Source organism: Rhinatrema bivittatum, chromosome 8 (genome assembly GCF_901001135.1).
Source record: "Rhinatrema bivittatum chromosome 8, aRhiBiv1.1, whole genome shotgun sequence".
Lineage (NCBI taxonomy): Eukaryota > Metazoa > Chordata > Amphibia > Gymnophiona > Rhinatrematidae > Rhinatrema > Rhinatrema bivittatum.
The window spans coordinates 237,014,355-237,039,202 of record NC_042622.1 but is presented as its reverse complement, the minus strand read 5'-3'; the positions used below and the strand labels follow the sequence as shown (position 1 = coordinate 237,039,202).

At 46.9% G+C, this 24,848-nt stretch overlaps 1 protein-coding gene across 1 annotated transcript in view; it reads right to left on the bottom strand.

Moving 5' to 3' along the window:
* The window catches only part of CPAMD8 (C3 and PZP like alpha-2-macroglobulin domain containing 8), a 510,164-nt gene that overhangs the window by 29,693 nt on the left and 455,623 nt on the right, over nucleotides 1-24,848 (bottom strand). The window contains exons 37-41 of the mRNA XM_029614183.1: nucleotides 17,826-17,900; nucleotides 7,907-8,012; nucleotides 7,710-7,820; nucleotides 5,934-6,146; nucleotides 5,650-5,724 (exon numbers count right to left, since the gene is read on the bottom strand). Of these exons, the coding sequence (XP_029470043.1) occupies nucleotides 5,650-5,724; nucleotides 5,934-6,146; nucleotides 7,710-7,820; nucleotides 7,907-8,012; nucleotides 17,826-17,900 (580 nt within the window). The remainder of the gene's footprint in view (nucleotides 1-5,649; nucleotides 5,725-5,933; nucleotides 6,147-7,709; nucleotides 7,821-7,906; nucleotides 8,013-17,825; nucleotides 17,901-24,848) is intronic.

Sequence of the window (24,848 nt, the reverse complement as noted above, 5' to 3'; positions counted from 1 at the left end):
CAAGACGGAGGCTTTAGATTTGTCGGGGTATTTAGCGGCTACCTGGGACCAGTTTCCAGTTAAATGGGCGGAGTCCACGATTAAATATCTGGGTATCACCATTCATCCGGATCCCCAACAGTGGTATGTGCTGAATGTTCCCACCACGATTCAAAAAATGATTAAGAAATTAAGAAGTTGGAAGTCTCTGCCCTTGTCGCTCCAGGGGCGTATCGCAGTTATCAAAATGGTCCTAGCGCCTCAGTTATTGTATAAACTGTTGATGTTGCCTTTTCTTCTTCTTGCGAAAGATCGACGTACCATTTATAGAGAAATAAGTCGATTTTTATGGCAGGATAAGAGGGCGCGTCTTTCCTTGGCTACCTTGATGGGGCCAAAAATAGCTGGAGGATACGGGCTCCCGAATTTCTACTTATATTCCTTGGCTGCCAATTGGCGCTTTTTGGGAGACTGGTTCTTTGATACTGCTGAATATACTGACCCTGTTATGATACACATGATGTGTAATCCCCTAGATCCTGGGTTGCTACTCCATTTACCGCCAGAGGCATTCCTACAATTACCGATGCGTTTTACTTTGGTTAAAACTGTTCGGAAAGTGTGGGTCATCCTTCGTAAGATGCTGGGGCTGTCTCCGCACATCTCCCCTCAATACCCAGTGAGGGAAAGTTCGTTGATAGCTCAGTCTCTGCTCCCCTTGCATCATTCCTTTAAGTTAAGCGCTCACTGGTTGTTAGGGGACCTGTTAGACCCCTTAACGGGGGCTTGCTACACCTTCGAGAAATGCATAACCCTATTTGATTTTACTCCTCAGCAATTTTTATTGTATGGATCTGTACGAGCGCTGGTGACCAAATTGGTTAGGGATACGACAGGGAAAATAACCAATGTTAATTATTCTGCTTTACTTACTTGCTTTAAATCCCGCAAGGGATCTCTTTCGTGCCTGTATTCTTTCTCTCATGTGATACAGGACTATAATATCTATCAAAAATTGCTTCCTAAATGGTCTCGGGACTGTCAAGAGGAGTTGGAGGTGCGGATGCTCCGAGACTCCTATGTGTCCATCAATAGCATGACTAACAATGTGGGTCTTCGTGAAATGCAGCAGAGAGTTTTTCATCGGATTGTCTATTCTCCAGCGCAAGCGGTTTGTATGGGAATTGTGAACTCTGCAGCTTGCCTTAAGTGTTCCCAACCTTCGGCCTCTCTTATTCACTGCCTTTGGGAATGCCCTCCTATTCGGACCTTTTGGACTTCTATCCGACAGTTTTTGTCCCAGCTGTTTGCAACAGATATTGTGTGGTCCTGTTCTTTTTGTATTCTTAACAATGATGTGGGAGACCAGAGTCTTAATGTGGATAATGTTGGTTTGATTGCCAAGGCATGTCTTATGGCGAAAAAATGTGTGTTGGTAAAATGGCTTGCTGCGGAGCCCCCGACCCTCGAGATGTGGTCATCTCTGATGAGGGAAATGTACCAGCTGGAATATGGGTCGATGTACCGGCGTTTCTCCCCCCGGAAGAAGCGTGTTTTTGAGGAGATTTGGGGACGCTACTATAGATCCTTATCCCCTCAAGTCAGGCAATTAGCGCCTTTGGGGAGCTCCTAGAGACAAGTCACTCCTAACCCGGCTGGCCTTCCATGGGGCACATGCTAGATTCTGTGTTGGTCGCTATCTGATCCTCATAGCGCCCGGAGATTCTCTAGGAGAAGGGGGAGGGGGGGGGGTGGGGGGCTGGAAGGGGGTTGGGGGTAGGGGGGATTATTGAAAAAATTTTATTTGGGTGCTTCTGATATGTTGTATTACTGATCTGTTGTTTTGTACAGTGTGATGTTCACCCAATAAATATATTTTGAAAAAAAAAAAAATGTAGCACAAACTGTACTCCAGGTCTGAGCAACACAGACAAATAGGAGAAATTTGTTCTTACCTGATAAAGCAGAGTTGCTTACCTGTAACAGGTGTTCTCCCAGGACAGCAGGATGCTAGTCCTCACATGTGGGTGACATCTTCAGATGGAGCCCTATCATGGAATACTTTTGTCAAAGTTTTTAGAACATTGACTGGCACACTGAGCATGCCCAGCATATCACTAACCCTGTGGCCACATGGGATCCCCCTTCAGTCTCGTTTGTAGCAAAAAGTACGAGCAAAAAATAAAATAAGAAAACGTTATCAAACCCAACTCCGCAGGGTGGCAGGTGGGATTCGTGAGGACTAACATCCTGCTGTCTGGGAGAACACCTGTTACAGGTAAGCAACTCTGCTTTCTCCCAGGACAAGCAAGATGGTAGTCCTCACATGTGGGTGAATAGCAAGCTACAGGCTGACTCATAATGAAGCAGGCCAACCAGCAAACAACATGTGCAACAGGCACAACAACTGGGGTGCTGTTAGCAATGATGAGGCAGTCTGAAATTCACAGCGGGTCAAGGTAGGACGAGTTGGGTTTTTACACTGGGAATAAATTCTGTAGGACAGACTGGCCAAAGACGGAGTCTTGACGTCCAGCCTTGTCAAGACAGTGGTGGGCTGCGAAGGTGTGGAGAGAGCTCCATGTCGCAGCCCTGCAGATGGCAATCAGTACTGAATGGTAGTGTGCTACTGACATTACCATGGCCCTGACTGAGTGCACCTTCACTCGTCCCTGAAGTGGAAGGCCAGTTTATTGGTAGCAGAATTCAATGCAGTCTGCCAACCAGTTGGAGAGAGTTTGCTTGCCCACCGCAACTCCAAGTTTGTTTTTGTCAAAAGAAACTTGTGCAATCTAAGTAACATGCAACCGCACGCTTACAGTCCAAGTGTGCAGAGCTCGCTCACCTGGATGAGCGTGAGTCCTTGGAAAGAAAGTGAGCAAGACTATGGACTGATTTAAGTGGAAATCTGTTACCTCCTTAGGAAGGAATTTAGGGTGAGTTCGGAGAACCACCCGGTCATGGAGGAACCTTGTGAAGTCCCATGCCACAACCGGTGGTTGTAGAGGTGGCATAAGCTGTATTAAGCCTCTCATATGAATAGACTCACGAGAGGTTGAGCCGTTATCGGGGCATCCCCTACTCTTTGATGGTAAGCAGAGATGGCACTGAAGTGTACTCGTATGGAGGGAGTCTGTAGGCCAGATTCCGAGAGGTGCCAGAGATAATCCAAGAGTGCTGGTGTGGGGCAAGAAAAGGGATTAAGGTCCTTCTGTGTGCACCACACGGTAAACCTCTTCCATTTAGAGCGGTAAGACTTCTGCGTGGAAGGCTTTAGTGAAGCTACGAGGACTTGAGAGACACTACTAGAAAAGTTGAGGGGCTGTAATATCAACCTTTCAACATCCAGGCCATCAGGGATAGGGTCTAGAGGTTCGGGTGGCACAACTTGCCGTGATTCTGTGTTAAGAGGTTGAGCGTTGTGCCCAGGCGAATGAGTTCCTGGACAGAGAGGTCGAGAAGTATGGGAAACCAGACTTGGCGTGGCCAATATGGGGCTATGAGTATCATTAAACCTCGGTCCTGTTGTAGCTTCACAAAAGTCTTGCTTATTAGCGGAATCGGAGGGTACGCATATAGCAGGCCTGTGTTCCAGGGACGGGCGAAGGCATCCATGGTTAGTGCTCTTCGGTCCCTGTGTAGAGAGCAGAATTGGTCCACTCTGAGGTTCTGGTTGGATGCAAAGAGGTTGATATCCGGCTGACTCCACCGGTGGAAGATTCTGCCCGCAACAGAGGAACATAAGAACATGCCATACTGGGTCAGACCAAGGGCTCATCAAGCCCAGCATCCTGTTTCCAACAGTGGCCAATCCAGGCCATAAGAACCTGGCAAGTACCCAAAAACTAAGTCTATTCCATGTTACTGTTGCTAGTAATAGCAGTGGCTATTTTCTAAGTCAACTTAATTAATAGCAGGTAATGGACTTCTCCTCCAAGAACTTATCCAATCCTTTTTTAAACACAGCTACACTAACTGCATTAACCACATCCTCTGGCAACAAATTCCAGAATTTAATTGTGTGTTGAGTGAAAAAGAACTTGGGGTTTATAGCTTAACTAGGCTCTTGGCTTGCTCTTTGTTCAGTGATTAAGGCTCTGTGATTTCAGGTCTTCTACGTTCATGGCCAGTTATTTGGATTTACCTAACGTGCAAAGACTACCTCATCTCAACCATAAGGCCAAGACCCAGACAGGATGGTACAAGAATACATGCAAACTCTTCCATCCTGCCTGAACTTTTTTGTGCTCTAAGAATCAGGTACCCAAGGGTTCTGATCCCCTGCTTGTCAGTCAGGGTGAGAATATGTTTGTTTGAAAGGAATGTTTTTCAGTACATTTCCCAAACAAAAGCCTTCTAATAGGCAGAGTTTCTACAATTTAGTACTTTACCGTTATTCGTCTGTGAGGTGAAATTTCACTGTAAGTCAGTATTTCGCAAATCCCCTAACTTGAGCTTTGATTCATCTCTTCAATAGTCATTTAATTACCTTCACAGTATGGGGGGGTCTGATAACCTTTTCAATCCTTCTCTGACTTCCAGGCTGGTGGCTGCATTGCCCTTTCTTTGGCTGCAGTTCATTTTAATGGTAGCATTCTCCTTCTTCCTTTCCGGGGAGGAAGGTTTCACACAGAAACTCATGCAAGGGTGGGGGGCCAGTGTAGGGTCTGTGAAAGCCTGCTGGCTCACAGGCTCCATGCTACCTTCCACTACTAATATTGCTGGCACCTGAAGAGTGCTGCCATTTGAGGCAATTGTAACCCCCAGTTGAAAGTTTTGTGATCTCACCCATAGTTTGAGAAGTTGTGCTCTTGCTCTTTTTCACTCAACCACATTTCAAAGATGGCTGCTGTTCCCACCACTGCAGCTAGCCAGGCTTGTGGCAACTGTGTGAACAGCTGGCCCTGCTGATGGAGCCACTCTCCCACTGAGCAGCAGAATTGCCACTCTGATTAACCCCTCTTTCTCCTCCGCGCAAGCCATGCACAATTTTGAAACTCTCTCAGCATGCTGCTGTCACGGCCCATACCCAAGATGCAGCATGCTTTTCTTCCCATGTTCAGCTGTGGATGGCATTTCCCCTCCCACATACTGTGACCTGTCACAGAACAAAAACTGCCATGGCTAGGAGAAACTCCAAGAATATTTGACTCACCCAGTGTCCCTTGCTTTGAGTACCACTGCTGCCACTTGCTTCTTCAGTTGCTTTTTTTTTTTTTTAAACTTTATAACCATGCTAGGAAAGAAAAGAATAAGACAGGAAGGAGAGGGAGAGGAAGCCCAATCCAGTAATACTGGAAGCTCAACCGAGGGAGGGAGTACAAGCCTTTCACCTCAGGAGCAATCCTTTTTATCTGGCCTATGACCAGGCCTCAGCTCACAGCACAGGGTGCTCGCCTTCCATTTATGGGAAACAGACAATATTGGCAGGCTGAGGTCAGCACGAGAGCCTATAAGGGATGATGTCAGCGAACCTTTTAATCTATCTCCATTTGCTGGTTGGTGGGCATAACTCGTATATCTGGGCTGGTCTGGCTGGGTGAAGAGGAAAATAATGCTGTTTACAAAATAAGCCTAGATAAAATAGATACACTTAATACATAGGAACTTAAATATAGATAAGAAATTAATTTCTGTTGTCTTCACTCATGCTGTTAAGGTTCTCAGTACCTGTTTTTTCCTGCTGAAGATTCTGTTGATCCATGGTGTGAAACTGTTTTATATTTCCTTCCGATATATGGTCACCTGAGGAAGAGAATGACATGTTTTACTGCTCTCTACCTGTAGGTATTTTGTAAATGCAAGAGAATCTAAGAAGCAGCAAACAGAAAAAATTAAAGTAGGAAACCTAACACATATTTTCTTTATAAACACCCTACATTACCTTGAAGAATGGACATTGTGAAATGGTTTATTCAACCCTATTAAAGCAGCAGTATGAGTAAAGAACTTACTGGTAGGACACTGAGACATGGAAAGTTGCTCTATTTTGGTGGTGTTCCTGCAAGCAGCTACCTCCATTTGGCAATGATTCTGATAAATGTTTCCATCAGAGCCACACACTGGTTCCCCATCATAACCACAATCCCGGTAACACTTGCACCGTTCAAAATGTTGCTCCTCTAGGAAGCTGAAGACATTATTGTGTGGACCATTATAAACAAAACCTAAAAATACAACATGGAGTGCATGAAATAATCCAAATACAGAACATTTAACATACCTACACTGGGTTGTCTAAATTTAAAGTAGATGTCAGTTCATTTCTTCTCAAGAATGCTTAACAGAATAATCCATTTCAGGCTTTGGCTTCTGACTAAGGTTGCCAATGTACCAGAATCAAATAAGAAAGCTGATCCAGTTCTGGTTTGGCCCTACTGCATGTATGGAATTGTAGTTCTGATTTCCCTGAGAAAAGCAGCCAATACATCATCCCACATGCAATGGAGGAAAAAACAGGACTAGATCAGCTTCTTTTGAGTTGACTTGGCAACTCTTGAGTGTATCCAGCTGTGCTGTAGAATTGGCTCAAAATCCTCAACTAAATCATGAGTCAGGGCCTAAAGGTGTTAGCCTATGACAAAGTACCTAAGAAATACCATACTACATCAGACTGTTACAAGATGTCCGAGTGAAAGATATACAGAGACCACACACACGGCACCCAACACACACACACTATAATATACAAGGTATACAGTAGTAAATTACAGCTTTATTTACAGCACACATACTTCATTTCCCGTGACTATAATACATACCAAATCAGCATCCTGCCACTCATCAGGTCGGGGAACCCCAGTGCGACCGAAAAACAGGAGCACGCAGCTTCAAGGGGAAAGATCCTGCGCCATTCGTCAGTGCACAGGTGAGGCTCCGGGCTCGCACTGGAGAACCCCAAACTTTTATAGGGCTTTGTTATCAGGTGTACGTACAGACAAGCGAGCCTGAGAACTTTCCGTTTCAGGAGAGGACTGCTGGCCATGCATCCCTCTTCCTGCTAGGTCAGACACAAACCAGCTACTCCCTTGCACAGCAGCTTGCTTTAGCCCTGCTGACACAGCTTTTTTGCTTGAAAACCAAGTTTCCCAAGTTCAAAAAGTGACAGGACAGATAATGTTTGTTCTGAGAGAACTCTTTTACCAAATCATATTACACAGACCAATGATGCATTGAGCTCAACATCCTGCCTCTGATAGTGACCAATCTGGATCCAACCTTGGAAAAGGTACTCAACAAATACTAATGAGGATTTGCAACTACCCAAGGTTTTATCTTCTTTTTTTTAATTCTCTACCCCCCCCCCCAGCCCAGCTACCACAGTAACAGTCTTCAGTTGGGGGTGGGCAGGACACGAAACATGGCTCCTTCCAGAGTGTAGCTAATATGAACCCTAACTCTGGTCCATAGGTGCCACCCTTGCAGCATTTTGCACCTTGGGGAGCACAAGGCCTAATCTGGAAATCAATCCAGGTCCTCTGCATGGCAGTATGCAGCACTGATCTTAAATCACTAGGCCAGCCCTATTCACTAGAAAATCTTTTAAAAAATGCAGAAGAAAAAGATAACTGAGGGGTCAAAGCTTAAGGCTATATAATCGTGATATATCTGCATGACGAGGACAATTATAATATCATGGTTACTAGCCTAGAATTTGAAATACTGGTTGGATAGACAGTGCTATCTATATAGAAATGCATTAGTACTATTTATTTTATCTTCACACTTACCAGTCCACTGATTGGCAGGACTTTCTACCTGGTTACATGTTGTTCCATCACATAGTTCTCTAGCCAGTGGGCTGTTGTCACTTACGTTGTAAAATCGAGTTGCTTCAAAGGCTACACCAATTCAAGAAAACAATCAGTGTCAATTAGAATTCAAATATGTTCCATGAAGGTTAACTCTTTTCTAGAGAGCACTGTACCTGGTTCATAGTAGTCATACACTTTGATTGGCAATGGTGCAGTTTTCCCCACAATGTATTCTCTAAAAGCTTGAAACTTCACACAGGTCATGCATTGACTTGGGATCTGCATGGATGACACCAAATGTTTTTTAAACGGGCGCCATGCTAGAGGTGAATGCAAGCAGAGACAAAACTGTGCCTGTCTTAATGGTGTATGCAACCTTAGATCCTGGGAAATCCTGCCATACATAGAAACATAGAAACATAGAAACATAGAAATGACGGCAGAAGAAGACCGAATGGCCCATCCAGTCTGCCCAGCAAGCCTCACACATTTTTTCTCTCATTCTTATCTGTTACTCTTAGCTCCTTGTTCTATTCCCCTTCCACCCCCACCATTAATGTAGAGAGCAGTGATGGAGCTGCATGCAAGTGAAATATCTAGCTTGATTAGTTAGGGGTAGTAGGGGCAGTAACCGCCGCGATAAGCAAGCTACACCCATGCTTATTTGTTTTACCTAGACTATGTTGTACAGCTCTTGTTGGTTTTTTTTTTACTTCTCCCCTGCTGTAGAAGCAGAGAGCCATGCTGGATATGCATTGAAAGTGAAGTATCAGGCACATTTGGTTTGGGGTAGTAACCGCCGTAACAAGCCAGCTACTCCTCGCTTTGTGATTGCGAATCCTTTTTTTCTTCACCCCTGTCGTTGAAGCTATGCAGGATATGTGTGAAGCATCAGTTTTTTGTTTTTGTTTTTTTTTTCCCCCTGCCGTTGTTTGTTGGTTGTTTGTTTGTTAATTTTTTTTTTTCCCCTGCCGTTGAAGCAGAGAGCTATGCTGGAAATGCGTGATGTATCAGTCTTTCTCCCATGCCGATGCAGCAGAGAACCATGCTGGATATGCATGGAAAGTGAAGTATCAGGCACATTTGGTTTGGGGTAGTAACCGCCGTAACAAGCCAGCTACTCCCCGTCCTTACAAGCCAGCTACTCCCCGTCCTTACAAAAATTCTTCATCTTTGAAGAAGGAAGCTGTGTGGTCTCTAAAGCTTAGATATAACAACCTCTTTCCATTTCTCTTGTTGGGCCAATAAAAGGTATCAAAGCCAGTTCTGCAGCTGAGGGTGTAGAGTGCTGTATTTGACTCCTTTAGAGAGCTTTTCAAACTGTCTTTTTAGGAAGTAATTTCATGTTAAGCTTAGATTTGACAACTTGCATTTCCAAACCTGAGTTCAAGATGATTTACATTTCAGGTATAGTGAGTATTTTACCTGACCCCAGAAGACTTACAATCTAACGGGCTGATACAGTACAGTGCGCTCCGACGATATTAAGTCGGAGGTCCCGAAGGGTAAAAAAAGTAAAAAAAAAATTTAAAAAAAAATTTGAAGTCGGCCCACGGCTGTCAGGTCGAAAACCGGACGCTCAATTTTGCTAGCATCTGGTTTCCGAGTCCATGGCTGTCAGCGGGCTTGAGAACCGACACCGGCAAAATTGAGCGTCGGCTGTCAAACCCGATGACAGCCGCCGCTCCGGGCCAAAAGGAGGCGCTAGGGACGCGCTAGTGTCCCTAGCGCCTCCTTTTGCCTGTTTCTACCGCTGGGCCTCATTTAAATACTGAATCACGCGCACAGGCGAGTGGCCCGCAGACTTTACTGAATTGGCCCGTAAGAGGGCTCATTTACATGTTAGATGATAAATGGCCTAAACTTGGGGATAATGCAAGATAGCAAATGTTGCTTACCTGATGTAACAGGTGTTCTCACAGGACAGCAGGATGTTAGTCCTCACAAATGGGTGACATCGAGGATGGAGCCCACCACGGAAAACTTCTGTCAAAGTTTAAACAGAACTTTGACTGGCCCCTACTGGGCATACCCAGCAAGGCACTGACCCTGCAGCCAGCAGGGGTCTCCCTTCAGTCTGATTTTCAAAGCTACAGGCAGTGCCTAGAAAGTAAAAATAAAACGAACCCAACACCGCGGGGAGGCGGGCGGGTTTCGTGAGGACTAACATCCTGCTGTCCTGTGAGAACACCTGTTACATCAGGTAAGCAACATTTGCTTTCTCACAGGACAAGCAGGATGGTTGTCCTCACAAATGGGTGAGTACCGAGCTGAGGATGTCCCGACCTGCACCAAATGTACCCAACGGTGTGCAGCAGGCACAACAACTGAGGAGAAATTTGGGAAAGGGCATCCGCACCCTACCGGGTAGGTGGAAGGGTGTTGGTACATCAGGTTGGAAAAAGGTTACGCAAGACAGACTGGCCGAAGATGGAGTCCTGTCTTCCAGCCTTGTCCAAACAATAATGGGCTGCAAAAGTATGGAGAGAACTCCAGGTTGCAGCTTTGCAGATGTCAGGAAGCGGCACCGATCGAAGGTGTGCCACTGACGTCGCCATGGCCCTCACAGAGTGTGCTTTAACACGGTCTTGAAAAGGAATGCCAGCTTGCTCATAGCAAAAAGAAATGCAGTCCGCCAACCAGGAAGAAAGAGCCTGCTTACCCACAGGTTGTCCCAACTTATTAGGATGGAAAGAGACGAATAATTGAGTGCTCTTCCTGTGGGAAACTGTACGGTCTAGGTAAAAAGCTAGAGCCCGTTTACAGTCTAGGGTATGCAGGGTCTGCTCTCCAGAGTTTGAGTGGGGCCTGGGAAAAAAGATAGGTAGTACGATAGATTGATTGATATGAAACTCCGAAACTACCTTAGGTAAAAATTTAGGGTGAGTGCGGAGTACCGCCCGGTCCTGCAGGAGCTTAGTGTAAGGCGGATAGGTAACTAGGGCCTGTAATTCACTAACCCTGCGAGCTGAAGTAACAGCCAAAAGGAATAACACTTTCCAAGTGAGATATTTCAAGTCACAGGAGTGCAGAGGTTCGAAAGGAGGTTTCATTAGACGACCAAGAACCAGGTTAAGGTCCCAGGATGGGGCCGGAGGACGCAAGGGTGGCTTTAGATGGAGTAAGCCCTTAAGAAAGCGTGTTACTAGGGGTTGCACTGAAATAGGATTACCCCCAATACCCTTATGGAAGGCGGCTACCGCACTGACATGCATTCTGATAGAAGAGGTTTTAAGACCTGATTCAGAGAGATGCCATAAATAGTCCAAGAATTTGGAGATTGGACAGGAAAGGGGATCAAGGGACTGTGAAGTGCACCATGATGTGTACCTTTTCCATTTGTATGAGTAAGACTTTCTTGTGGAAGGCTTTCGTGAAGCTATCAGGACCCGAGAAACGGAATCTGAAAGGTTAAATGGTTGAAGGACTAACCTTTCAACATCCATGCCGTCAGGGACAAGGCTTGGAGGTTGGGATGGAGGAGGCATCCGTCGTTTTGAGTGAGCAGATGCGGGTCCTTTCCCAGAGGAATGTGCCTGCGGATGGAGAGATCCTGGAGTATTGGAAACCATACTTGGCGTGGCCAGTAAGGTGCTATCAGGATCATGGTTCCTCCGTCCTGGCGTAGCTTCACGAGAGTCTTTGACACAAGAGGGAGTGGAGGGAATGCATAGAGCAGACCGGTTGTCCACTTGAGGGAGAATGCATCCCTTGGCCGAGAGTGCTGGCTCCGAATGAGAGAGCAGTAATCGTCCACTTTGTGGTTCTGAGGGGACGCAAAGAGGTCTATGCGGGGAGAACCCCACTTGTGAAACAGAGAGGTCGCTACCAGAGGATCGAGTGACCACTCGTGTGGGTGGAAGACACGGCTCAGCTGGTCTGCCAATACATTGTCTACTCCCGGCAGGTAAGTGGCCCTGAGGTACATGGAGTGGGAGAGGGCTTCCGCCCAGATCTGCGCAGCTTCCTGACACAGAAGGAAGGAGCCTGTGCCTCCCTGCTTGTTTATGTACCACATGGCCACTTGGTTGTCCGTCTGGATTAAGATTATCTGATGAAAGAGATGATCTTTGAAAGTGCGGAGCGCATAGTGGATTGCTCAAAGTTCCAGGAAATTGATCTGTGTTCGGCTTCCTCTTTGGACCATAACCCTTGGGTTTGAAAGTCGTCCACATGGGCTCCCCAACCGATGTGAGAAGCGTCGGTGGTTAGGATTACTTGCGGATCCGGTGGAAGAAAAGGTAAGCCCTGAAGGAGGTTGACCTGAGTCGTCCACCAGGTTAAGGATAGGCGCAGCGCTTGTGTGACTGTGACTATGGAGGACAGAGGCTGAAAAGCTTGAATCCATTGGTGTCGTAGAGTCCATTGTGTTACTCTCATGGCTAGTCGGGTCATGGGAGTGACTTGAACCGAGGATGCCATGTGTCCTAGGAGAATGAGGAACTGGCGAGCCGTGGCAGTGTTCTGAGACTGGAGCTGGCGAGCCAGGGACATTAGGGTGTGGACCCTCTGAAGAGGAAGGTAAGCCTTTGCCTGTAAGGTGTCCAAGTCTGCTCCAATGAAGAATAAGGTTTGAGACGGGACTAAGCAAGATTTCTCGTAATTGACAAGAAACCCTAAGGAAAGGAGTGTTTGAATTGTCAATTTTAGGGAGGATTGAGCTATCTGTTGGGTGGAGGCCCTGATTAGCCAATCGTCCAGGTAGGGGTAGACGTGGACACCTTCCTTCCTTAAGAATGCTGCTACCACTACGAGACATTTGGTAAAGACTCGTGGGGCAGAAGCCAGACCGAAAGGTAGGACACGGTATTGATAATGGTCGTGGCCTACGAGAAACCGCAGATATTTGCGATGGGATTGTGTGATCGCAATGTGGGTATAAGCGTCCTTGAGGTCGAGAGAGCACAGCCAATCCCCTCTTTGTAGCAGAGGGAGCAGCGCGCCTAGGGTTACCATTTTGAACTTCTCTTTTTGAAGGTATTTGTTGAGGGCTCGAAGGTCCAAAATGGGATGTAGTCCCCCTGATTTCTTTGGTATTAGGAAGTATCTGGAATAGAATCCCTTGCCTCGTTGAGAGGGAGGAACGGGTTCTATAGCATTTGATTGCAGAAGAAGAGACACTTCCTGTTGTAATTGAGCCAAATGGGTGGATAGACTCCACGCTTGAAGAGGCGGGGAGTCTGCGGGAAGAGTTATGAAGTTGAGGTGGTAACCCTGTGCGATAATTGTTAGTACCCACTGATCTGAGGTGATCTGCAACCAAGGTTGTAGAAAATGGTACAGTCGACCTCCTACAGGAATGTCTGGAAGAGGGGTTTGGCATGTGTTCCCTACAGGGGAGTCAAAGGCCAGCCGCAGGCCCAGGAGGAGGGGCTACAGTAGGCCTTTGTTTCCTAGGCTGACGCGGCTGAGGCCTAGTAGAGGATCGAGCTGGACGAGGCCTGGCCGATGGAGGGTAGTAACGGCGTGGCCGAAAGAACGACTTCTTAGAGTCCTTCTTAAGTGGTTGTTTGGAGGAAACCTCAGACGGAACAGAAGAAAGTTGTTTCAACGTCTCGTGGTGATCTTTCAATTCAGCTACTATTTGCTGAATTTGTTCTCCAAACAAATTGTCCCCTAAGCAGGGTAAATCCGCTAAACGATCCTGGACCTCTGGGCGAAGGTTGGATGACTTTAACCAAGCCCAACGTCTGGCCGAGATGGCAGTAGCTGAAACCTTTGTGGAGGCATCGAAGATGTCATAAGCCGTTCTGATCTCGTGCTTCCCCGCTTCAAACCCTTTGTTAAGAAGGGCCTGAAGCTGTGGCTGGTATTGGTCAGGTAATGTGTCAGCAAAATCTTGCATCTGTTTAAGGATGGCTCTGTTATATTGCGTCATGTAGAGTTGATATGAGGCTATGCGAGAAATCAGCATAGCTCCATGGTACACTTTCCGTCCCACACTGTCTAGGAATTTATTGTCCTTGACCGGCGGAGTGGAGGAGTGTGGCTTGAGACGCTTGGCTTTTCTTTGTGCGGACTCCACCACAACAGAGCGATGATCCAGTTGAGGCTTTTGAAAGCCTGGTGCTGACTGGATGAGGTATGTGGAGTCAGCCTTCTTGTTAACTGGTGATACAGATGAAGGAGATTCCCAGTTTTTCTTTAAGAGATCGAGAAACACCTGGTGAATGGGGATGGAAGCGATGATTTTTGGAGCGTCCAAAAATTGAAGCAGTTCCATCATCTGGTGTCTGTCATCGGTCTCAGATTGCAGCTGAAAAGGTACAATTTCGGACATCTCCTTTACAAAATTAATAAAGGAGAGATCCTCTGGAGGAGATCTTTTTCTACTCTCTGTAGGAGAAGGCGGTGATGGTAAATCTGTGTCAGAAGATGTATCATCACCCCAGGTATCATAGGGATCACTTGGGGGTTGAAGCCCCGATGGACCTGGTTGAGGATCCGAAGGCATCGAAGGAAACCTTGGAGGAACCGGTGGTACAATCGGTACTGGGAACGGCATCGAGGGTTTCGGTGCTGCTGATGGAGTCGGTGCCGGTCTTGGAACCGATGGAGCCAAAGGATAAATCGGTGGAGATATACGAGAAGGCACCGATGGGACCACCCCGGAAGGGGGAATCAGGAACGGTGTTTCTCCCGCCGATGAAAATCCAGTCGGAGACGATGGCGCTGTCGGTGCTACTGGAATAATCGATGGGAGGGCATGTACAAGTGCCTCCATACGTTGTAGTAGCGGTGCCAGCGCTTCCACCAAAGGTTCGGTGGTCGGTTCCTTCCTCGGTGGCGGAGTCGGTGCCGGGGTCGATGCCGGTGGCGGTGCCGGAATCGGTGCCGGAGACGGTGCCAATGGAGGTTGGAATGTTTGCATCGCTTTCTCGATGGCCTCCTGGACCAGCCGGTCCAGTTCTGCCCGGAGACCAGGGGTAACAATACCCGGCTCGACGGGAGAGGGAGGCTGAGGCAGAGCCGGAGGGACCACCGTAACCGGTGGGATCACGGCTCCCACACCCCGAGAGGGTGAGGGTTTCCTCGATGCCTGCGAACGAGACGTGGACGGTGCCAAGTCTGATCGAGGCCTCTTAGTCGGTGGCTCGGCTTGTTCAGAGGTCGATGACTGTGGATCCTCGACAGGCCGAGACTTGTGCCGTCGATGGCGATGCTTGTCCTTCCGGTCTCCTCGCCCATCCGGGGAGGGGACAGGAGTCGACGGCCGAGAAGTCATCGATGGTGGACGGTCACCGGAGGGTTGACGATGGTGGTGCAACTTCGACGGTGCCGGTTCCAATGACGTCGATGCTATCGATGGCGTTGGGGTGGGTGCATGGAAGAGGAGCCCCATCTTCTCCATCCTGGCTTTGCGACCCTTAGGTGTCATTAGGGCACATTTGGTGCAAGTCAGGACATCATGCTCACTACCCAAACACAAAACACAAACCCTATGGGGGTCTGTGATTGACATAGTCCGGGTACAATCCGGGCATCGACGGAACCCCGTCGCCATGGCTTAAGGCCAAATTTAGTCGCGGGCTCGGTAATTGCCAACAGGCCTCGAGGGCCAAATTCGACGGTAGTCGAAGAAAAAAGGCAAAAAACTTACCGGTTTCCGCGGAGGTGACAAAAATTTGTCGAAGGGAGACCCCTGAGGGGCAAATTTTCTTCGGAAAGAAAAATACCGAATTCCTGTCAGGAACGTGGTAAGAGAGCTCCTTTCACCGCGTGGCAACTGCTGCGCGGAAAAAAGAAGACTGAAGGGAGACCCCTGCTGGCTGCAGGGTCAGTGCCTTGCTGGGCATGCCCAGTAGGGGCCAGTCAAAGTTCTGTTTAAACTTTGACAGAAGTTTTCCGTGGTGGGCTCCATCCTCGATGTCACCCATTTGTGAGGACAACCATCCTGCTTGTCCTGTGAGAAATTTGAAATACCTCGAATTAACCTGGCCTCAGCATTGCATGATTTTAAATGAGCTGATTAGCCTGCATGTGCATGCTGTATATCACAACAGTTGTAGCTAATTTCCCTTTGGAGCATCAGGATATTATTGCATGCTCCGATACTCCTGGGGCCCTATCTTAAAGGGGCCAACGGCCCCAAGTAGGTCCCCCATCACCCCTGAGGTGGCCATCATTCAAAAGTTTTTTTAAAAGTTTAAAATTGGTGCCAGGCCTTGCCCCAAGTCCTCTTCTTCAATCAAACAATTTGGCCCTCAGAGTCTAGAGACCCCAGCCCCCAGGATCCCACCTTACTCACAAATGAGTTTCTGGTAGCCCAGTGAGGGCCTGAAATATCCCCTAGGTTCCGGGCTTGGCAGCCACCATTATTCTAAATGGCGACAGCCAGTCCTTTGCCCCTACCATGCAATGGGGAAAAATACCTTGGCTTAGTAAATGAACCCCTAAGTTTATATCTGAGGCAACAGAGGGTTAAAATGACTTGCTCAAGGTCACAAGCAGAGTCAGTGGGAGAAGCAGGATTTGAGCTCTGGCTTCCCTGGTTCTTGGTCTACTGCTCTAACCACTAGGCTAGGCTACTCCTCCAAGATTGTCAAGCTCTAGGATAAAGTCTGTGGGTATTTTTTTATCAATGGACTGATAGAATTTCAAAGTAAAATACACAGTACTTTCATTTTGAAATGTACCAAGGATACAAAGCAAATGCTAAACTTGTGCACCTTTTTATGCAGATAGATTTCCTTCGGACAATAATGCATGCAGACATCAAAATACAAACTATGCAGATTATTTTCTGTTACTATCCAAAATATGTCCCTGGGAATTCCTCTCTTGAATGTGGCTAAAAGTACATGCGTTGTGGAGCACCACACATACCTTTATCCATATTGAGGAAGGGCAATTTTCAGACAGCCAGTTTATGTGCATAAAATCAACTTTTACCCAGATCCATAGCTTTGATAACTGGTGGTTTGTCCCTGACCTGGAGACTTCCAGGTGCAGCAGTTCACCCTGGACCTGGGAGACCCAAATCCATGATCCTGCACCCAAGAATTCCAGGTCTGGGACCATGCTGGCACAGTATCCGAGACAAACAAAGCCTCAGAAATGCGAGCTAACTTTATTCCACCTCTCACCCAGCAGTAAAATTTCCAGCATTAAGGAAACCTAAATTAACCTCTCTGCATCAGGGAGTAATAGCTGGTATCTTCATTAAAGGTAATATGCGCTAATTTGTGCATATTTTTTGAGCATTAAATTTCTTATTAAATTGTGAGTAAACTTACATGAACATAACTAGGAGTAAACGAGTGTGCTCGGCCTAGTGCACCTTATTGCAATGGCTTCAAAGTGTGAAATGGAGATTAGCTCACCTTATATATAATGCCCTTGGTATCATAGTCTTACAATGGCTTTTTCACAAGTGGCAATTCTTCTATCTGAAGGCAAGTTAGACAGGTCTGAGAAGGCATGGCCTAGTGGTTGGAGCAATGGGCTGAAGATCAGGGTTCAGATCACACTTTCTCTACTGACAATCCTCGTATCTTTGTGCAAGACACTATATTTTGTTACCTCTGGTTTCCACTCAGATTGCAAATTCTGGGGCAGAGACTTATTGCATCTGAATTACTAATAATGCTGTAGGCTACTGTAAAAGCAAGCTAAATAATAGATCCAAATTATATAAATATAGCAAGACAGACAGGCCTACCAATAGCTCAACTGGATTATGACGTCACTAGCACTGTGACATCAAATAGCCTACAGAAAGCTGCAATTTTAAAGCACTGCTTTAAGATAAAGGAACACATCTGGAACTGTCAGACCCTCTCTGCACAGATGGCTGGCTGTCTGGCTTAGAACTATAGCTGTGGCATTCTTTTTTCTTTTTTTTTTAAATGGTAAAACCTGAATATTTTAAAGCCCTGGTCCAGCAATAAATTAGTTTGTCCTCTTGTGTGCACACAGTGGTCGATTCACAACATTGGTGCAACTGCATAAGTGGCTGCAAATCTCCCCACTTTTGCAAGAAACATGCAACTCTCTCAGTCAGACTCAGCCTTTTCTAGCAGATACAGCTGGGACACAACGCTGGTCATAGCTCCATAGAGCGTACAGAGCCATAAAAGTCAGAGAAATTACCTCATCAAAGTAGAAAAGAACTTTTCTTCCATCCAGTTCATATCTTTTCATTCCAATCTGCTTATTCATTATCAACTGAAAGAAGCAAATAATTTTAATGAATCTTTTATGGGGAAGGGATATTATATTTTAACACAAACAGTAAACGAGCACAGTTTCATGGCAAGTATGTGCTAAATTCTTTATTTTCCCGGGGAGAGGGATGTCAAGGAGATGGAGCAACAGATACTCTATTATAGTTTAAAAGCTGAACAGACCGGCATTTTTCCACAGCTTGGAAGTACACACTCATAACTTAAATGATGTGAATGGACCAATTTCCAGGATGAAGTAGCACTTGGGAGATGGGCGGATGCACTGTACCAGAAAGCGGCTGGCCTGGTCAGGACATTTCAGCAAATAAGCTGTCTGGAATCCTTTCTGATCCTCACAATACAGAGTTACAGTTGCTCAATTCTCTGGCATTCACACTTCAGCCTTCATGCCACTTATATTCAGAGTTCAAAGTTTTGAAAGGAACAAACAACCTCCCCCACCCCACACTCTGGATGCTTCAAAATACCAACACGCCTGTTTCTTGGCTTGCCTTTCTTTTGAGACCATAATCCCATTCTCCTCTCTCTTCACATTCTACACTTGTTTTGAATAAAAGACGAACATTTATTTAGACCACGTTCCTTGCTGTGACAAATCTTTCTCTCTTAGTCCACTGTCCAGTCACAGTGGATGTTATTGTGTGGAAGAAGCTTTTAAAAAAATATTTTTTTAAATTATAAACCTAAAAGAGTGTGGACAAAATGCAAAGGACAGAAAGTAAAATGTAACTTGCCTTGAGTTATCAAGGGTAATGCATAAACTAAATCCAATGTATCCCCTGGGCTAATAATCCCAGATAAAGGCCCCAGGAACTACACCTCAAACACAAGTATCGCAAAGTAGAGATGTGAATCGGAACCGGAATCGGTTCGGATTCCAGTTCCGATTCACATGTGGGTTTTTTTCCATTGGGCCCGATCGCAGTTTTGTTTATCGGCTGGGCCCAAGCTGATAAACAAAAAACCCACCCGACCCTTTAAAACTAACCCCTTAGTTTCCCCCACCCTCCCGACCCCCCCAAAACTTTTTACAGGTACCTGGTGGTCCAGTGGGGGTCCCGGGAGCGATCTCCCGCTCCAGGGCCATTGGCTGCCACTAATCAAAATGGCGCCGATGGCCCTTTGCCCTTACCATGTGACAGGGTATCCGTGCCATTGGCCGGACTCTGTCACATGGTAGGAGCACTGGATGGCCGGCGCCATCTTGTGCTCCTACCATGTGACAGGGGCTGACCAATGGCACCGGTAGCCCCTGTGACATAGTAAGGGCAAAGGCTATCAGCGCCATTTTGAATACTGGCAGCCGACGGTCCGAGTGCAGGTCGCTCCCGGACCCCCGCTGGACTTTTGGCAAGTCTTGTGGGGGTCAGGAGGGTCCCCCAAGACTTGCCAAAAGCCCCTGGTGGTCCAGCGGGGGTCCGGGAGCGATCTCCTGCACTCAGGACATCGGCTGCCAGTAATCAAAATGGCGCCGATAGCCTTTGCCCTTACTATGTCTCAGGGGCTACCAGTGCCATTGGTCAGCCCCTGTCACATGGTAGGAGCACAAGATGGCACCGGCCATCCAGTGCTCCTACCATGTGACAGGGTCCGGCCAATGGCACGGATACCCTGTCACATGGTAAGAGCAAAGGGCCATCGGCGCCATTTTGATTAGTGGCAGCCGACGGCCCGGGAGCGGGAGGATGGCCCAGAGCGGGAGATCGCTCCCGGGACCCCCACTGGACCACCAGGTACCTGTAAAAAGTTTTTGGGGGCGTCGGGAGGGTGGGGGAAGCTAAGGGGTTCGTTTTATAGGGTCGGGGTGGGTTTAGGGGTTATTTTTGTGTGCCTTTTTCCCGCCCTCCCCTAAAAAGATAAGGGAACCCCCACGATCAATATCGTGGGGTTTTCCTATCGTTTTGGGGGAGCCCCCGATTTCTGACGATTTTGAAAATATCGACGATATTTTCAATCGTCTGAAGCCCGATTCACATCCCTATCGCAAAGTACACATTCTCCCAAGTTGTTATATTCTCTGTCTGTCCATGATTCTCCGAGAAGGGGGAAATAATTCTCTTCTAGTCCCTGTACATTGCACTTACTCAAATCCCAAATTAAAATCAGTTGTAAACTGCACTAATGATCATGGCAGCAATAATCACACTGGAAGCATTGGAAGGTTTCCAGCATAACTTTCACTGATGAAAGATAAAACTGATGATTTATTTATTTATTTTTAACTTTTATATACCGAAGTTCCTATATGCGATATAGATCACCCCGGTTTACAAGAAACTACAACTTCGCTCGAAGGCAGTACATGAAACAAGTGAATACAAGAGCTGATACAGCTAACATAAAAAACAAGTGAATGCAAGAACTGTTACAAGGAACTTAAAACTGAACAGTCTAAGATATGATACGGTCCAGAGGACTGGGAACTTGATGGGAGAGATTATACAAATGAAAGAAGAGGGTATCGTGTGCTGGTACAGGTTACGTAAATAGGATTATAGTATGTACAATTACTAAGGATGAGTGTACTTGAGGAACTGAGTAAGACTTTTGTTGAACCAAGGTCCAAAGATGAGTGTGAGTAAAATGTGGACAAGGCAAGACTGGTTTTAAGCCCAGGTCACCAGGCTGATATTAAACCCAGGTCAAGGTTAGGTGTCCGGGAAGGCTTGGATGAAAAGCCAAGTTTTTAGTTTTTTCTTGAAAGCCGAGGGGCATGTTTCAAGTCGTAGGTCCGGGGGGAGCGAGTTCCAGTGATGGGGACCTGCTGTAGATAGGGTCCGCTTCCTTAGTGCTGTTTTCGCTGGGGGGGCATGCAGTGTGCCTTTGTATGCGCTTCTGATTGGCTGGAAGAGGTGTGTGGCTTCAATTGAATGCTTAATTTGAGGGGAATGAGGTTGTGCGTCGCTTTGTGTATAATTGTGAGAACTTTAAAGAGGATCCTGTATTTGATGGGCAGCCAATGTAGGGAACGGAGGATGGGGGTGATGTGTTCTCTTTTATTGGAGCTGGTGAGGATTCTGGCGGCGGCGTTCTGAACCATCTGAAGAAGTTTGATGGTGTTGGCGGGGAGTCCGAGCAATAGGGAGTTACAATAATCGATCTTAGATAGAATGAAGGATTGTAGCAACAGATGGAAGTCATTGAAGTGAAGGAGTGGTTTTAGCTTTCTGAGGACTTGCAGTTTGTAAAAGCACTCCTTAGTGGTGTTGTTTATAAATTTTTTTAGGTTCAGCTGGTTGTCCAGCCAGGCTCCTAGGTACCTCACAAATGGTGATAGGTTAGGGTTTAGTGATGTTGGTTGAGAAGAGCTTGGTAGGTTGAGGAGGGCGTGATTGTGGTCTTGAGATATGATGAGCATCTCTGTTTTGTTGGAATTGAGGACTAGGTTGAGGCTGGAGAGTAGGCGCTTGATTGACTGAAGGCAGTCATTCCAGTGGGTCATGGTTTTGTGAAGGGATTCTGTGATCGGGATGAGAATTTGAACGTCGTCTGCATAGAGGTAGTGAGTTAACTTTAGATTTGTGAGTAATTGGCTGAGCGGGAGCAGGTAGATGTTGAATCGAATGGGTGAGAGGGAGGATCCTTGGGGGACTCCCTGGTCTGAGAGGATGGGTTAAGATTCTTTATTGTTTATCCTAACTTTAAAGAACCTGTTGCATAAGAAAGACATGAACCAGCTAAGTGCAGATCCTTTGATGCCTATGTTTGCTAGTCGTTCTAAAAGAGTTGCGTGTTTAACCGTGTCAAAGGCAGCGGACAGGTCTAAAAGAACCAGAAGGTAGGATTGTTTTTTCTCTAGGTTTAAGAGGATGGTGTCCGTGAGTGATAGAAGGAGGGATTCAGTGTTTGGGGATTTTCGGAATCCGTACTGAGTCGGGGCGAGAATGTTGTTTTCTTCAAGGTATTCCGAGAGTTGTTTGTTAACTACTTTCTCCATCAGTTTGGCAATCAGAGGTAAGCTGGCTATGGGGCGGAAGTTAGTTGGGTCCGTTGGTGATAAATTTGGTTTTTTTAGTAGAGGTTTGAGAATTGTCAGTTTTAATTGTTTTGGTACAATGCCTTGTTTTAAAGACATGTTTATGATTTCTGCAATTGGTTTAGAAATGGTATTCGGGATGGAGATGAGAAGGTTCATTGGTAGTGGGTCCGACGGGTGGGAGGAAGGTTTGAGTTTCCTTAGAATATTTTCTATTTCGAGGGAAGAAGTGGGCTCGAAGGATTCCAGACTTGAGGTTTGTTGTGGCAGGATCACCAGAGAGTGAATAGACGGGGGGTTGAGAGTTGTAAGAGGGTCGGTCAGGTTGGAGATTTTTTTCTTGAAATAATAGGCCAGTTCACTGGCTTTATTGAGTGCTTGTTTATCTGGGATAATGGAAGGGGAAGGTTTGGTGAGTGTTGATACATAGGAGAAAAGTGCCTTCAAGTCAAAGATGAAGTTGTGGATTTTTTTAGAGTAAAAATCTTTTTTTATTCTGAGGATGGCGTTCCTGTAGGTGTTGAGGAGGGATTTGTAGATGGCTTGCGTCATGGTGGAAGGGTTTTTCCTCCAGCTTTGTTCTTTACATCTTAGTTCTTGTTTAATGGACTTCAGTTCCAGGGTGAACCATGGTTTCCTGTTGTCTGGGGAAGGTTGTAGCACTTTAGAGGTGGTTGGGCAGATTTGGTCAGTGATATTATTGGTGATATTGATCCATGAGGTGGTAGCAGCGATTGCGTCTGTGAGGTCAAGATGAGTTAATTCCTTGGAGAGTTGCTCTCTAAGAAGGTTTGGGGAGCAGGGTTTCCTGAATTGGATGGTGGTTTTTGAGAAGGTTTGAGGTGGGTGCTTTTTGATCTCAAGTACCGTAGATATGACCCGGTGGTCGGACCAGGAGACTGGGGAGCAAGTGGGCTTGGCGTGGATGGAGATGTTGTCATTAATGAAGATAAGGTCCAGGGTGTGTCCCGCTTTATGTGTGGGGCAGTTGACAATTTGTGTGAATCCCATGTAACTGAGCGAGTTGAGGAAGGTTTCACAGTTGTGTGATCGTGGGGAGGCGTCTACGTGTAGGTTAAAGTCTCCCAGGATTATGGTTGGTTTGTCTGCATTGATATGTTTGGCTATGAGCTCGATTGTTGGTGAAGGGTCTGATTCTAGGGTTCCTGGGGGGGGCGCGTAGATAAGGCCGATTTGAAGGTGCTCGGACTTGAAGAAGGAGAATTCCAGCTTTGTTGTAGTATTTGTCAGTTGCAGGGTTAGACCTAATCCTTTTTTTACAGCTAGGAGGAGCCCTCCTCCTCTTTTTTTGGGTCTGGGGACTGAGATGAGGTCGTATAATTGCGTGGGAAGCTGATTCATTAGCACTGTATCGGTGGGTTTAAACCATGTTTCCGTGATTGCACAGATGTCTGGGTTAACTTCAACCAAACAGTCATTAAGGATGTGGGTTTTTTTGGAGAGCAACTGTGCGTTAAATAGTGTTAGTGTAAAGAGTGAGAGACCCAGAAATTGAGTGATTGGGGAGGTCATTATGGTTATTAGCCTTTGTTGTCTTGTGGTGGGAGGAGACACAGGTATCGTCTGAATTCTGAATTTGTTGCTGATTATGGGGATTGCGAACGAGTGCATCTTTATGCAGTTGCTATGGGTGATGAAGATAAGAGGGAGTAGAGGTGCTGATGTAATGGTGGCCGACTCCTGCAGGAGGTAGGCTAGAGGTGGAAGTAGAATGACAAGAAATGAGACCTGGTAAGGTGGCAGGTCGAACCGAGTCTGAGTCTAAATCTTGCTTCACTTCGGGGCTGCTTTGGCGTTTGGAGTTGGGTTGGGGCCTTAAGTCTGCTGCGGTTGCGGTTAGGTGCAATCTCCAGTGCGACTGGGGAGAGCTGCCTCCGGTTACGTGGACGGTGCAGGGGCCCTCTAATGTGTATGCGGGATTGGGTGCGACTTACCCAGAAACACTCAAGTAAGGGCTGCATGGCTCTGTCACCTAGCTTGCTCCCAATTCTTGGTCTTCTCTGAAGGTGGGGTGAATTGTTGGCTGTTGGCAAGGAAGACTAGGAAGATTGCTGTTGGTCCGAGGTGGTCAAGGCAGTTGGAGAAACGAACGCCTGTAGGATAGTGACTACAGCGATAAAGGACCTGAGGGCAGCACTACGGTGCTGCATGAAGGGGCGCACAAAGGGGCCTGCCCCTTTGGCGTGCTCCTTCAGCATGCGACGCCTAGCTGCTATGAAGATTTAAATGCCAGCTGGGGCTGTCCCCCGATTGGCTGAAGGCGTCGGCTCTCTGGACTGGCTGCGGTGAGAGGAGATGGAGGAGGCCCAAATCGGAGGGAGCTGCCTCGTGGTCGGCGCTGGGGGCGTCCGAGGGTAAGAGAGAAAGATTTAATGGCCTTACCCCGGTGGGTCTCCGATGCCGAACGCGCAGGCCTTGCCTTTCTCTCTGCTCGCCGCGGTGAAGAAGAGGCAGCGCCTAGCTGCTATGAAGATTTAAATGCCAGCCGGGGCTGTCCCCCGATTGGCTAAAGGCATCGGCTCACTGGATTGGCTGCGGTGAGAGGAGATGGAGGAGGCCCGAATCGGAGGGAGCTGCCTCGTGGTCGGCGCTGGGGGCGTCCGAGGATAAGAGAGAAAGATTTAATGGCCTTACTCTGCCGGGTCTCCGGCGCCGAATGCGCAGGCCTTGCCTTTCTCTCTGCTCGCCGCGGTGAAGAAGATGTGCTTAACAGCTTTAGTTGTTTCAATATGTGATGGTACATGTTAAAGTCTTAATCTGTGACCTTCACTCTTTCCAATCCAATTGATATTTATAGATCGCCTGAAATGCCAATAAATACATTTAAAGCCTCTTCCATCCAATTAATCGGGGCAGTTTGTAAACTCCCTCCCAATTGATAGGGGATAGTTCTCATTGTCAAATTTAATCAAAGTCCATACAGAAAAATTC